Source organism: Colletotrichum aenigma (genome assembly GCF_013390185.1).
Source record: "Colletotrichum aenigma strain Cg56 chromosome Unknown KSG_Cg56_contig03, whole genome shotgun sequence".
Classification (NCBI taxonomy): domain Eukaryota; kingdom Fungi; phylum Ascomycota; class Sordariomycetes; order Glomerellales; family Glomerellaceae; genus Colletotrichum; species Colletotrichum aenigma.
The window spans coordinates 893681-908017 of record NW_023500909.1 but is presented as its reverse complement, the minus strand read 5'-3'; the positions used below and the strand labels follow the sequence as shown (position 1 = coordinate 908017).

The 14337-nt window shown below is 56.4% G+C and overlaps 3 protein-coding genes across 3 annotated transcripts; all 3 read left to right on the top strand.

Moving 5' to 3' along the window:
- Nucleotides 1-439: 439 nt before the first annotated feature.
- On the top strand, nucleotides 440-1511 carry CGCA056_v004202 (Sterol regulatory element-binding protein ECM22; the record flags this gene model as incomplete). The annotated part of the gene is made up of 2 exons (XM_037319457.1): nucleotides 440-842; nucleotides 919-1511. The coding sequence occupies 2 exons, from the start codon at nucleotides 440-442 to the stop codon at nucleotides 1509-1511; spliced, it is 996 nt and encodes a 331-aa protein (XP_037181795.1).
- A 1082-nt stretch (nucleotides 1512-2593) lies between these two features.
- On the top strand, nucleotides 2594-3129 carry CGCA056_v004201 (uncharacterized protein; the record flags this gene model as incomplete). The annotated part of the gene is made up of 2 exons (XM_037319456.1): nucleotides 2594-2708; nucleotides 2786-3129. The coding sequence occupies 2 exons, from the start codon at nucleotides 2594-2596 to the stop codon at nucleotides 3127-3129; spliced, it is 459 nt and encodes a 152-aa protein (XP_037180875.1).
- Nucleotides 3130-3718: 589 nt separating this feature from the next.
- On the top strand, nucleotides 3719-4982 carry CGCA056_v004200 (uncharacterized protein; the record flags this gene model as incomplete). The annotated part of the gene is made up of 2 exons (XM_037319455.1): nucleotides 3719-4386; nucleotides 4472-4982. 2 exons carry the CDS (start codon nucleotides 3719-3721, stop codon nucleotides 4980-4982), a joined length of 1179 nt encoding a protein of 392 aa, XP_037180876.1.
- Between the last annotated feature and the right edge of the window lie 9355 nt (nucleotides 4983-14337).

The following is a 14337-nucleotide window of genomic DNA, read 5'->3' as shown; positions in this document are numbered from 1 at the left end:
CTTGCGCCGCACGAGTCCGATTTGGTGCCGTCTACACCCTGGGCGAATGATCGGGTGCCACACCCGCCTGCGGCATGGAGATCATCGCGGATAGCAGCAATTTGAAGATTTCAAAGAGGCCGCACCGCAAGTCCAAGCTGGGTTGTAAGACATGCAAGCAGCGGAAGATAAAGGTTCGTCCCAACTCGGTTTTGCACACATCCCTGTTGTGTACTCTGTACTCTTTCTCCGGTCTCCTATCCTCTCCGAAAACACATGGTCCTCTGGTACACTTCGACAGCTCAGTCCATAACAACATGCATATAGCACTAGCATACTGACCTGTCACACCATCCAGTGCGATGAGCTGAAGCCAGCTTGTCAGAACTGCGTTAGGCATCTGGTAACATGCGACTTCCTAAAGAGCCATCCAATATCATCGCCTTTTCCAGCATTTGGCATGCACATTTCGCTACAGCAGAATGCATCATCGCCAATACCATTACCGCCGCAGTTGTTGGACCCTGCGGTGGACCAAGACCTCAACTTCGTGGACCTGGAGCTGATACACAACTTCACCAGTGCTGTCTACATGACCTTGTCGACGGATCCACTGGTACGCCAGATGTGGAGAGTGTCTGTGGTACGGCTGGCTCTCAAATGTGACTACGTGATGCGAACGCTGCTGTCCATATCGGCGTTACACCTGGCCCATCAACGGCCAGAACGCAAGGAGGCACTTGTGGCTAGGGCATTGCTGTACCATCGACTCGCCAGCCGTGAAGCAATGGGGTTGATGAGCAGCTTGGACGAAAGGAACGCCGAGAACCTGTTTCTCTTCTCTCTGTTGACGATATTCTTCGGTGAGTCGACTTGCTCCAGAGCCTATTAATATTCAGGAAAAGAGTCAAGAGCTGACCTTAGGTTTGTTTTTTTCAGCTCTCGCATCTGGGCGCTACCTTAAAGAATCAGCCGTCGTCTGGGAATCCGCCTTCCCGGACTGGACTTTCCTGCTCTCTGGGGCGTGTTCGCTCATAAAACTCTTGAACGCGAGGATATACGACGGACCTCTGCTACCTATCATTCGGTACGCGACGGAAAGGTTCTTCACGGCCCGAGACGAGATTTCGGCACACCCAGAGAATCTCGAAAATCTCAGGAAGCTCATTGGCAGCAACTGCCGGGATGAGAACATGTTAGATATCTACAACTACGCCATCGACGAATTACGACACCCTCTCTCGCTCGCGCTGAACGGTGGCGGCCATGGCATGGATATTATGGACATGTTCATCTGGAAGTATTTTGTCGCGGAGGATTTTCTCCCCTTGCTGAAGACACCTGAGACGAACCAGGAGGCCGTTGTTATTTATGCTCACTTTTGCATTGTCTTGGGCAAACTCGAGAGCCAGTGGTGGTTGCAAGGATGGGCAAAGCATCTGATATCTCAGGCCTGGGCGTTGCTTGACGAGAGCTACAAGCCCTGGATACATTGGCCGATGGAGGAGTTAGGGTGGGTGCCACCACAATAGTGTATTTTTGACGTATTATAAGCCTATTTCAAAGCACATTGATGAAGAACTCCCCGGTCCTTACGTCAGATATGACACCGAAGCAATCTCCGCGAACTTTTCTTTTTAGGAACGGCTGGGGAGAGCATTTGACCTAAACAAGGAAGTACTGCTTTGTTGTTCTCTTTCCAGCCATATTTCAACAGTTCAGATAGGAGAAACCAAACGCCTACAGGCCACAAGACAATCCCGTGCGATTTCCCCCCGGATTCCCCTAAAACCGGGGCCGTCCCGGCTTTCAGCAACCAGAACGTCGGCGCCGGTGCCGGTCTCCACCAGGCCGTCACAGGCCGTCCCAGGCCGCCCGCCAATCCCCACTTTCCGTCAAGCACGGACCCACTCTGGCAGCGGGATGACGTCGCAACCCGCAATCGAGATCCTGACCAGCTTTTTGGGTGTCACCTTCGCCCGCCCTTTCATCCCACGTGTCGAAGCGCATCACTCGCAGCCTTGGTCGCATCAACCCAAGTCCAACGGCTATCTTCTGGCCAGTAGCCAAGTATCCACCAGTCGATAGCCAAGCCTTGCAAATTTTCAAGCGACATCCCAGACTCTCAAGATCACCTTTTGGTCATGATTGGACTCTGGAACCACCCTGCGTGGCGTGAGAGAGGTCTTTGATGTGGCTGCCAACTTCCAGGATTTGATGTCACCGAACCGTGCAGGGGTCAGCTCTGAGTCTCGACTGGGATCCTCCCCGGTTGCCTGGCTGCGCGGCCAGCCTATGGCATCCCGCAGCGAAGCCTCCATCACGGCCGTTATGACGTATCCACAGGCATCATCAGCCACACGCACGCACGCACGCACGCGTTGGCGAGGAGGGATGGCGAGTGACGACTCTGACGAAGTGTGTGCGCGTGTGCGTGTGTGTGTCTGGGCCTGAGAGAGGGGTTTATATCAGGCCAGAGCTCTTTCGTGGTTCCTCGTCCGTTTGAGGTGTTCATCTTGTTGATCCATTCTAGACTTCAGTCGATTCTCAGTTGAAATTCACAAACGAATAATAACACATTTCCACCAAATCTCGATATCAAAAACCAGACAACATGGAGTGGGCAAAGCAGACGTACAACCAGCAGTACGAGAGTTGGGTCCCTTGGCTCGAGGACTTCTACCTGCGATGGTTCACCAAGGACAACAAGGCTAGCTACACTACAAAGGGTAAGCACCGTTCTATGTCACCCCGTTCTTCTTAGAAACAAACCGTAGTGGCACATCGCTAACTCGTGAACTTCCAGACACCCTCGGCAAGACCAAGGTGACCGGCGTCGAACAAGTCGACACCCTCCAAGACGGCGTCCACAACCTCGCAGCCGGCCAGGTCGGCCAAGGCGGCCTCCTTCAGCCCATCGGCGACCTCACCTCCAAGGAGGGCATCAACCGCGCCGAGCGTCAAGGCAAGGACGACGAGGGCGGCTACGTCCCGACCGCCGTCCCGGGCTCCAGCGCCGTCAACACCGCCACCGGTGGCATCGCCGACGGCAGCAAGGCCGTCGCCGGCACGGCTACCGACGGCGTCAAGGGCGCTGGCAGCTACGTCGGCGGCCTCTTTGGCGGCGGCAAGAAGCAGGAGCAGAAGTAAACCAGCTCGACTTCGCCGTGCCGCAAGCAATTCACAGTACGATGATCGAGGTTGGGATGAGGGGAAAGCAGGCGTTTGTTTCATCTGTCAGGACTGTCAAATAGCATCTTTTAGTGACGAATATACCCGCTCAGTCATATGAATTGATTTTCATAAAATCCCCATTTTATTTTCGATCCTAATATGGTGACAACCCTGAGCGCGTTTCGCCTCGGAAAGCAAACATCAGGCCCAGATTCGGATGTGGCGTCCGCGGTCCGAAATGTTTGTTGGACCTACCTCTCTCCCCATGCCCCGGTCGAAAGGGGGTTTCTACCTGCTGTGCGCGCGGGTCGATCGCTCTCTTCGCCGTTTGCTTGCCCGCAATTCTGGTTGGGCGGATGCGATGCCCTGTTCCTGTTGCGTTTGCTGGGCTGGCACGGGCGCGCCGCGAGCCCGCTTCGCTTTTAAGAGTCGTTTGATTTCCCTTCTTTTTTCTTTCGCACCTGTTTTCCTGTCCAGTGTGCGCGCGGTGTGTTCGCTGTCTGGTGTCTGCGTTGGTTTGTTGGCGACCTGGACTGTTTTTTTTTTTTTTTTTTTTTTTACCGAGATGAGTGACGAAAGAGAACGGGCCGGTCGGCTCGGCGTGCGGACCTTGACCAGGAAGACGGTTCGTTTGGTACGGAAACTGACGGGCAGAACGAATACTGGCAAGAAGGGTAGTGGTTCGGTTGACGCTGAGGTTTGGAGGGCCAGAGAGCAGCCGAGGCTCGTCGCTGGGAGTGATTCTTGGTTCACGCTGGCTTCGCCTACCGTCTGCGACGCTTCTTTCGCGGACTTCTGGATCGACGGCAAACGAGCGCAGGATGTACAAGCGCCTGAACATGGTCAGATTCAAAGCGAGTTGTTTGGGAAGCTTCCCAGGGAGATACGGGAGATGATCTATCAGGAGCTCTGGCGCGATGCCGGGATGGGCCAGCACATTATACGCACCGAGGCCGGGTATGCTCACACCCGCTGCTTGCTCCACCGACCTGGAGATCCGGAAGAGAAGCACGAGGGTGGTGAGCCCTGGGAGTCAATGTGGATGGTACCGGATGCCCGGGGAACGGTTCCTCTGTGGTACAAGCGGGAGATGTCGACATGGTGCGATCACTGGAAGTGCGAAGAGGCCAGAGAAGAGAACGAGATATGGAAAGATATCGCGAAGGGGTGTCGTTGCGTCAAGGTCGACACCTGGACTGCTTTCCTGCCGATGATGTTAACGTGCAAGCGGATGTAAGTGATCCATGGCCCAGACCTCCATCGTATCTTGATGATGGCAGCCATCCAACCTGCTTCGGTGTCTAACAAGCTCGAACAGGTATCACGAATGCGCGGCCTCGATCTACAAATCCCTTACATTCACCATAACCGACATTGCCCTCGCCACAGACATCATCAGAGCTCGAAACCTCTTCGGGACACGGCACCAGAGCCCCGCCCATCCCTTCCGCCGCATCAACCTCTCCTTCCGGCGGCACATCTACGAAGGCAGGACCTTTGAGCAATGGGTCGAATCCTGGAGCAAGATCCTCCGCCTCCTCGACACGCCAGACCTCAAGTCTTTGCACCTCTGGCTAGACAGCGACGTCTTCTACGAGCGGCAGTGGCTCTCCGTGACGTCCAACGTCCTCCGCCGGATTCCGGAGGCGCTGACCCACAAAGCCGCCGTCAGCCTCCCGCCGGACGGGCACCGGGACCGGGTGGTGGGGGCCACGTGGCTGAGCGATCTGGAGCAGATACCGCTGGCTCCCTCGCGGGGCACTACACTCGCGGAGGAGGCGGAGCAGGAGGAGGCGAAGTGTTTCGGGGTGAGACGGCTGCGGACGTGAAGTCTGCGGGGGTTGGACGACTCTGGAACCCGGGCGGGAAACTAAGAAGAGCATGTGAGGGGCATATGATATCGGGCCCGATAGGTTGGGAGAGCTTTGCTTCAAGGTTGTGATGGGACGACGGGGCACCCGTCGATGCCGGGGCGAAGCGCGCGAAGGGCCTAGAATTTTGGGGGTCTGGAGCCAATGGAGTTGTTCACTCGCCAACCTTGCTGACTGCGATGATCCTGTCACGAAGCCTCTGAGATCTCTCCCCTCATCACGAAATCCTGCGCACGCTCACAGCCGGCGGAGGGATCCCGGTTGGACGGCCGCACACCACCCTTGGCAAACATGTATTTGACATGGCACGATTTTCAGACGCCTTTCTCGCATGGCGGCGGAGAGAGCGAAAGTCACGGGAGGAAGCTTTGCTGTGCCTGGCATGAGCGTCTGTCCGGCAAGCTTCCAAGGCTGCACGTAAGCTTAACATCAACCACGTAACGCCGTCGCTGGGCCATCGAGGTGCCGCATCGCCGCATCGGCTCCGGTGCGTCTTCGGTCTTTCTATACGTCGTCAGCCTGCGGAACTTACGATTTGCGCCCTGCTGGCGTGGGCTGAGCCTTGGAAAAGCATGTAAAGTAACGGCGGGGAATTACTCGGGGCGAGCGCGCCCACCGGATGACTGTTCACGAGTCTCAATCATCCTTTCTTGGCTTGTGGTTCAGTTGATTGTGGTTTCTTGTTCCGGTATCCGTAATGTCGTGACAACGGAAGCTGGCGGGAATGCGTTGTGTCGTGCTCATCATGCGAGAGTCATGTTGCTACCGGATACGGCGGCCCAAAGTCTAAACATTGTGTCTTCTATTACAGTCCGGGGCATGGGTGTTTAGGAGTAATTCCTCCGGAGATGACGGCTTTTTTGGTAAATTGAAGCAATCGTGAAGACAAACGTCCGGATCGACATGGGAGCAATCAATTGATAGATTGGTCGACTGGCAACTCACCAAGAATGAAGGGGCCCCGGCCGCCGGAGCGCAACTCAAAGGATATGTGATGAACAAGGGGCTTCCGGAGGTTCCTTTCCAGAGAGCCCACAAACGCCCGCCGAGTCTGAAGCCCGGCCGAAACGGGACCAGATGGGGCCACTTTCGACGGGACCTGAATAATCCCCGCTGTCACCTCCACGCTGCAAGCATCGTGCCATTTTCTACTCTCCGTGTCTCATTCTAAACTATTCCATGATCCATCGTCACTTTTCGAAAAGATACACCCGACTCAAAACTGCCTCAAGCATGCCGGGGAAGAGCGAAGCTTGACTTGTTCGGCTCACGGCCGAGAGAGGAGGGGACGAGAAAACGGGGGCTCCATGCACGACCACGCCCAGCAGAGCGGATCCCCCAACCCGGAGGGCCCCAGGTGTCGCCGGAGTGGGACACGATATGGGTGACGAGATCGGAATCTAGATAGCTCATCGGCGGTTGTGCTCGTTATTTCGCGCGAGTCCCGGGAGTTTGCGAAAGAGAGGCTCTGCCGGGGGCCCGGGAGATGGTCTTGTTCGATCGTTCTAGCGCTGCATATCGTACGTCTCTTTAATTCTCTAGCTTCGCAGCGCCAAACGGAGGGGCGCCGCCGGTTTTGGAGCTTGCATTAGAAAGCCCTCGAAAGTCTCATGTCCATCTGCCGACTTTCTTAGTCTTTGCACCTCCAGAAATCAAGTTTTCCCATGTTCCGGAATAGCGAAGGGGGGAAATCGGGGTTAGCCTCTGCTGCGGGTGATGAGTTGTTTCGGGCGGTGTGCAGGCATCGTTTGTGGCCTAGTCGAGCCGAAACGGGACGGTGCCGAAGAAGACCAAGGCTTTTGCGGTGTTTTTGCGTCTGGTGCAGCGGGCTTGCTTGCGCGCTTCAACGAGGAAACATTGCGAAGAAACAGAAAGCGAAGCTATTCGCACTTTTCTGGGGCCTGGGTGGGGTCAAACTTGTGTGTGTGTGTGTGTGTGTGTGTGTGTGTGTGTGTGCTTTGACAGATGTAACGCTGGCACAGGCAGAGGCCATCCTCGACCGCGCTTCATGTTGGGGCCCGATGGTACCTCGCCATCGCCCTATCTACAATCAGATAGGGCCGCCGAGGATCGAGAACATCTTCACTGCAAAAAGCCTGCTTTTCGGTGATGCATGGCCATGACTACGACTCGCCTCTGTTGGGGGCTACTCTACATTCAACTACATTCCGTCGCATACCATACCACTTGGCCCATGCTCCTGGTCTCACTCACCTCGAGTTAAGCATACCCTGTCGGCCACTAGCTCACATGAGCCCTCTCGTCTCCGGGGGAGGGGAGGGGGCTGGCTGGGTTAGGTTGGTTTCGTGTAAGTGAGAAACGCAGACAAGCTGCCGGATGCGGAAGCAGTTTTGCCCACGTCTCCCACGCGAGGATGGGCGGGCGTGGCTAAACCGCATCGCACTAGCGACGTCCGGGTCCGAGATGCTGGATCTCCCCAAGGTAATATGTACGAACAGGGTAGTAGTAGAAAGCTACCGGCGCGGCGGCGGTCCTATCGCCGCCATGTTTCTTTCGACCCGGGATGTTCACGAGGGTGATGGGTTCGGCGAGTCGGCGAGTAAGCGACCTACATGGAGGACTTCCTCGCCGAAGAACGAGACGCCAGCTCCGGGGTTGAGAGGCGAGGAGGTTCTCGCTCGCGGCCCCTTCGGGTCGAAAACCACCCAAGCGCCATCACCAGTCAGCCCCTAGCCTTGGTGGTTTTCCTCTGACACTGACATGGCACGGCCCAGAGCTGTTTCGCAGGGGCGACTCGAGAGAGGGAAGAGGGAAGGGGGGGGTTCCCGCACGGAATGCGTCAAAATGAGTGTGCGGGTTCTGCAACGAACTCCTTTGGTCTAGGTAAAGAAAAAGGACAAGGCTGGCGCAATGCGAAGTGATCGACCCGTTCGCATTGTCTGACAGATCTGTGGTCGAAACCCGTCTTCCCAAGCGTCCACCGTCGCAGAGACTGAGAGCCGCCGTGCCTTCGCGCCGGGTTATGGGGCATGTCCAACACGCACACACTCTGATTCTACCCGGGTGGCTGGCAAAAAGACGAACAGACAGAGTTGTGGCGGTGGTGCTGTCAAAGTCGCGGATCTGGATCGCTGGTGCGGAAGACCAGGAACAAGTCTCTTGTATGAAGGGGGGAGGGACAATTTGGCGCCCTCGTACCGGCTGGGCCGTTGGACATTGCGACAATTTCTCGACAGACGCGAGATAGAGTGCGGGCGACACGGGCTTGACTCGGGTCTCGTCGTCCAACATCAGGAGCTTACGTACAATGTGTCCGTACGGCATACATACACACGATTTCCAAAGAAACTCCACGGCACCTCTGCTCAAATCTCACGATGGCTTGCGCAATGTATCCGCGACAGCGAGCGATGAGCCGAGTGCGGGGGAGCGGTAATCCCTGCGAGGCGGATTTGAGATGACCAAAAATTCCAATTGTGGCCTCGCTCGCGCCGCACGGAGATGCGACGGAGGAGCGAATACGGTGACGGTCGGTCGGTTGGCGCCGAGAGGGCAGCAGCAGCAGGCTTTGTTGCTTTCGTTTTTGCCGCGCCGCTGGAAGCTTGGCCTTTTTTGCTCTTCCGCGCTGCGCTGCTTGTCTATATCGCGCATGTTATAGAGTCCAGCAAGGTGAGCCAGCCTTTTCCAGGTCCGGGGTCTCTTCTCTCTTGGACATGGAACAGGGCAACGGGGCGGGGCGATAACGAGGTGGCATTATAGCCCGCCTTGACGATGCCATGACGTGCCGCTTACCACCTTTTGCCCTTTACCGTTTCCTTTCACGATATGGATACCGCAATTGCGGTGCCGGGGCGGGGTTCGTTGAGTTGAGTAATTGAGTGCTTTCCCACATGAGATCGGCCTGGTCGCATCGCGAGGTAAAGTCGCATCCGGAGGAGGACCTGCGACGCGCCATGGAAGTGAAAGGCAGAGAGACACAGCTGACTGAGAGTTTGGCCGCCAAGGCCCCGCCATGTTTCTTCCTCCCCTTCATGATGGGGATGTGACGGCCGACTGGGATCATTCTGATGGCAAACGTACATGATGGAACCGACCCCGCCAACGTGCTTCTCTGGGGTGCTTCTACGCATGATCTGATTTGGTGGCCTTTTTCTTCCGCGCCGCAACGCCGCCATGTAGCTAACCTACCTAGCCGTATGTACTCCAGACGGGAAGGGTTGTTCCCAAGCTGCAAGCAGACCGGGTACAGACTGCGAAAAGGGAGGCGCCAGCAGGCTGGAAACTCTCTTTTTGGAAGAATATATTGATTACTGCAGCGACAACGCCGCGATTGAGCCTGGCAATCATGTAATCCGCATCTTGGCGGGCTTTCGCCCGGCACTTGGGCATGCCGCTGCTAGTGTACATCATTAGCTCGACCGCGCGGGAGACGGTGAGGAGGAGGTTGGACGTTGAGCGGCTGCATTCGTGCGGTCTTTTCTTCCATGCCTCGCGCAAGCTCCGGCGAGAAGAGACGGGAAAACATGGTATAGTCTGAATCTGCCGACTTAGACTTCAGGTCTAGGCTTGGCTCTCTACGTCGACAAGCGGTCAGACGGGCAAACTCTGTGCTCTTACATCGTGCCTTTCAATGCTGCCAATCCAAACGCCGCCGCCGAGACATGCTGCAGCCTCTTCAGCCCTCGGGCCTCGTGGCAGCATCTCGCAGGAGGAGGAGCAGGAAGGCTTTTCCTCGGGGAAGGGGGCGAATGCGACGTCGGGGTAGGTACTTACACCGCGCTGCTGTAAGTTGAGAGCATACATACATGGTCTGCTGTCGTGGCGGGCGCTCGACATGGTTTCGTCTACGGGATTTACACGTTAGGCTGAGATGAAAGTCTGTAGCCATTAAATCAATGACGTGATGGAGGAGGAAATGGAAAATGGAAGATTCAATGGTGTTCCGGAGCGCTGCGCTGCGAGATTGCTCGGCCGCCGGACATTCGATAGACACGGCGCCGAGTCGACCCGGCGTCGGGTTAGCGACATCAAACGGAGGAGCTTGGAAGCTTGGGTAGGGGCAGAGCTGTAGCTCTCCTAGCTCAGGTAGCTCTCCTCTCGTCTTCTTTGTTCGTCGTCGTCGAGGCCAGCGACCTGCCAAGCTGCGAAGGACGAAAAGGCATGCAACCCCAAGAATGCCCACCTCGCTAGCGCGGGACGACGACGACGATGCAGCGCCCCGTCCTATCGCATCTTCCTGCCACCCTGCGTGGGCAGAGATTCTCTCCGTCTCCGCGGACCAGTGAGATGTCGCCGACTGCAAATAAGGTAGGCTGGGCAGGTGGTGCTGCAACACTGGGATTTGGATACGGTACCCTTTCCGGCATGTAGCTACCTTTGTGGATGAGGGGGCAGGTTGGATGGGAATGCGGGCTGGGGTAGGCGTCGTTTTGAGTTATCGTGGCTTGTCCTCAAACGGGTGATGAAATTCCATGACGTTTTGTCACGGTTTTTCTTTTCGCGCGCGTAAAATCATGAGGATGTTTCGCCGTCACCTACGGAGTCTTACCTGCTTCAGCTCAAGGGTAGCCTCCACGATGGAGGCATGTTTGACTCGGCTACCTGAGCTAGCTAGCCCCCCGTGCCATTGCAGGCACAGCTCAGCTTTCGTGGCTTACAACCCGAGATCGTAGAACGGCGGCTGTAGGCTGCCGTCAAGAGCCCGCATGGATCGTCGACGCAAGAAGCGACCAGCCGCTTTCTTTCTTTCTTTGCCGTCTCTTCCCCAGATTCGCCAACACCAGCTCTGTGTGCTTGCAGCGAGAAGGGGGGGGGGGGGGGGGAAACGCCATGGTCCGTTCCCAGACGGAAGAGCAAGCAAGGCGTCTGCGGGAGGCAATGAAGCGCGGGCTTTTCTCAGGCGCACAAGTGTCTGATCGGGTCGCAGCCGCACGATGCAGTGTAGCAAAACGGACACCAAGGCGAGGCGGCCCAGCTGCGTCCCAAGACCGTGCCGGATCATCACGGGCTTCTGCGGCTGGCGGGCGTCTGTGAAACCGAGCCTGCTGTGGTACTACTACTACAAGGGCGAAGGGAAAAACAAACCTGCTTGGGTGCGCACGTACTGGCGGGATCGGAGAGGAACGGACGGAAGGGGGAGGGATGGATGGATGGATGAGGATTCAGGGCTGCTTCAGGACGGGCGTCGTCTGACGGGTTTGTCACTGCGAAACGGGTTTGGGAAATGTGAAGGGGGAGGTTGGCAGATTGGGGGCACGGAGCAGCGGTTTGGACGATGTCTGGGGGATGGTTTGGAGGCAAACCAGGCGGGCGGGCGGGCGCACTTGGGCGACGATGCGGATATCACGGGGTCACTCACGGTTTGGTGCGATCTCAGGCGGGTTGATAGACGATAGGCACAATGTCGTAGAGGAGTGTTGGTGTATGCTTGTGTCGCTGTGTTGGTGTGCCTTACATGTAACGGCAACCTAGGTCGCATTATCTGATCTCACCTATTCGTACCTTTTCTTACTAGACTATTCCAAGCAAAGACTCCGGATGTCACCGCAATATAGACGAAGCGGCGTTGACTGAGAAGGGAGCTGTAAAGTAGCAGGACGCCAAAAAAGCCAAGTTTCTGCCCTTGTCTCGACTTCATATCTCCCCATTCCAAGGATCTGGAGGTAATACTTCGGCGCATGAAAGGGGGGAAGCACATCATCTCGGGCTGGTCGCACGAAGTATCGACGTTTCGAATTCCCTTCCGTTGTTCCCGTGTAATTGAAGTGCTGTCGGAGCTTGATGGCGGGAAGGGAGACCATCCTTCTGGCACGAACAAGCGACCGAACGGACCAGAGATGCGTGTACCGACGTGCAACGCGGGGGTGACTACAAGCATCACATCACAGCGGTACGCACAGGTTGGCTGAATCATGTCTCTCGGGTCGCCCACCGGCCGGGGCAGCGCAAAGGAATGCTGACGCCGCCTCTTGGTGATGTTTACCATCTAAGCGAACCGGCCGAGAGACAGATGCCATTCGCCTTTGGATTCAATGCTCCAGCGCGGGGCCGCCACGTCCGGAGGTCTGGGTACCGGGGGGCGGAAGGGAGGGGGCAGCAAAAACCTTGGAACGGTCGACGCTTTGCTGGAGCCACAGGGCTGGGTTGGACGGTTCTTAACGGCGGCGTGATATTGGTATGATTCCTTGGATACAGACGACACACGTCAGAGATCGCTGGCGTTGATATCATGTGTTGAACGGCAGGATATTGGACGCTGCACCGCAAACAGGACGGCGATGTCTGGTCCGGAAGGTGAAGGGGGGGGGGGTTAGTGTGGGAATAAGGCCGCGAAGGTCTTATCCGGAGGGCCAAGAGGCTTGAACTCGGAGGACGGCCGGGGCGTGGGGCTCTTTGGCGGTTGAGCCGTGGCGGGGATTTAGTCTTGGAGGCGACCTTTTTTTTTTTTTTTTTTTTTTTTTTTTTCCCCGTTGGTGTTTCTCTTCTAAGAAGTTTTCTGATATCGCCTCCCAAGATCAGCCTCTTCGGCCCGTCTCCATATGGACACCCTCGAAAGCTGCGATGTTGGCCAGGGGTTGTGGCTGCGAACTCTCACCGGAAACGCATCCTTCCCCCACCTTGGCCACCTTGGACCTGGGAAAGGGAAAAAGTGTTCCTGTGGGGTCATGGAGATGGAAGGAATGGAGACGGACGGTCGTGGGCGAGGCGAAAGTGATAAACGCCAGCGGAGGCGGATTTCGGAAACGGGATTATGTTTTTTTGTGGGATTTCATTTTTTACGGAGGCGCCTTTTGCCTTGCATATCGTGACCCCGGCGGACACTAGCCCGTGTCTGGTGTTTGGCTGTGGAGTGCATGCACGTAAGGCGAGACGGCCGGACATGTAGAGATGGGCTGAGGCTCTGAATGGGATCGGGATCCATGCCAGGCGGCCGCTGGACGGATTTCCTCACCGTGATGTTCGATGAGGGATGGCTATCATGCCGTTTTGGATGTCGAAAGACGGCAATGTTGAGACGGCGGTGGGGATTTTGGGCTTTGTGTGATGGGGGATTGTGATATTGGATATTGGCATGCATTGGCGCTGCACTGCGAGGCTACGTACATACTGTAGCATACATAGATACACATGTTTGGGGCGCGCGTTGCTGATGCTGCAGTCACTTTTGCATTTCCAACTGTGCCTCTCTCTCTGTATCTTCCCCACAGTACATGCAAACCAACCACGGACTAGGGGGGTGCTAGATGGGAGGGGGGAGGTCGCAAACATGAGATTCTGCAGCCGTTGATGCGTTTTCCTGTGTAATGCCCAGAGAAGTCGACCGAGGCTTCGCTGGCCCCCAACATCTTTTCTCTACCAGAGACCAACCGAGAAGGGGCATTACACACACCGAGGGAGGAAACAAGAAAAAGGGTCATGCGCAGGACCATTCGTGGTAACAATGAACCCCCGCGCGAGAGATGGATGATCTGAGGTGAGGAACGACGGACAGTTGTCATCTGTCACATCAGACCAGCCAGCACTCAGCGTCCGCCGGGGAGAAGCCGGACGATTGCCGCGCATCTTACATCACATTTCGACATTGCGACGAGGCTGCCTTACCCCCCTCTGTTGATGCTCGGTATGCGTGGCAACATGACGGTTCCCTGTTGGGTTGACGCGATGCTGGCTGCGCGCTCGGCAGTCAAGACTCGGTGAGAGCAGCAACGGCCAACAAGAAAGGGCATGTCGATCGCATTGTCCCCTTGCGTTTTGCCTGCCGGGGAAATACCATACATACACACATACATACACACATACATACACACATACAATGGCCCACGCGAGACAAGGGGGATTGTCTGCAGGAGGATTCAAAGGGCGGCCATCGCCAAAAAAACCGGTAACAGACAAAAAGGCATCACCGATCCGATCTCACGGCCCCCAAAACAGGGAAAGACGGGAGGAGGATGGATGAGGCAAAGGCTAGGAACAGGATGACCAGAACCAGGGACCAGCGACGGAGACGGGGTGGTGCAAGGAAGGGGGTCACGGAGTACAGGGCCAGGGACAGGCACGGCGCAAGGCGGGAAAGAAACTGGATATCGATGATGAAAAAGGGCAGAAAAAAAGGCCCTGGAGATCATTGTGTCCCGTACATCCAACCGGGTTGGGAAGATCATTGATCGGCTTCTTTGTGTGTGTTCGTGTACGCGCCGGAGACATTGCCATTGTCAGTAGACGGCGCGAGCGGCAACTGTCAACGCCTGCTAGAGCCTCTGGAGAAGGGCGGAGGGGAGGGGGGCATTACATCAACGGGTGTGGGCGGAGGGCGGTGATTGGCCCGGTAGCGTGTTGATTGTCACGGGCGTCC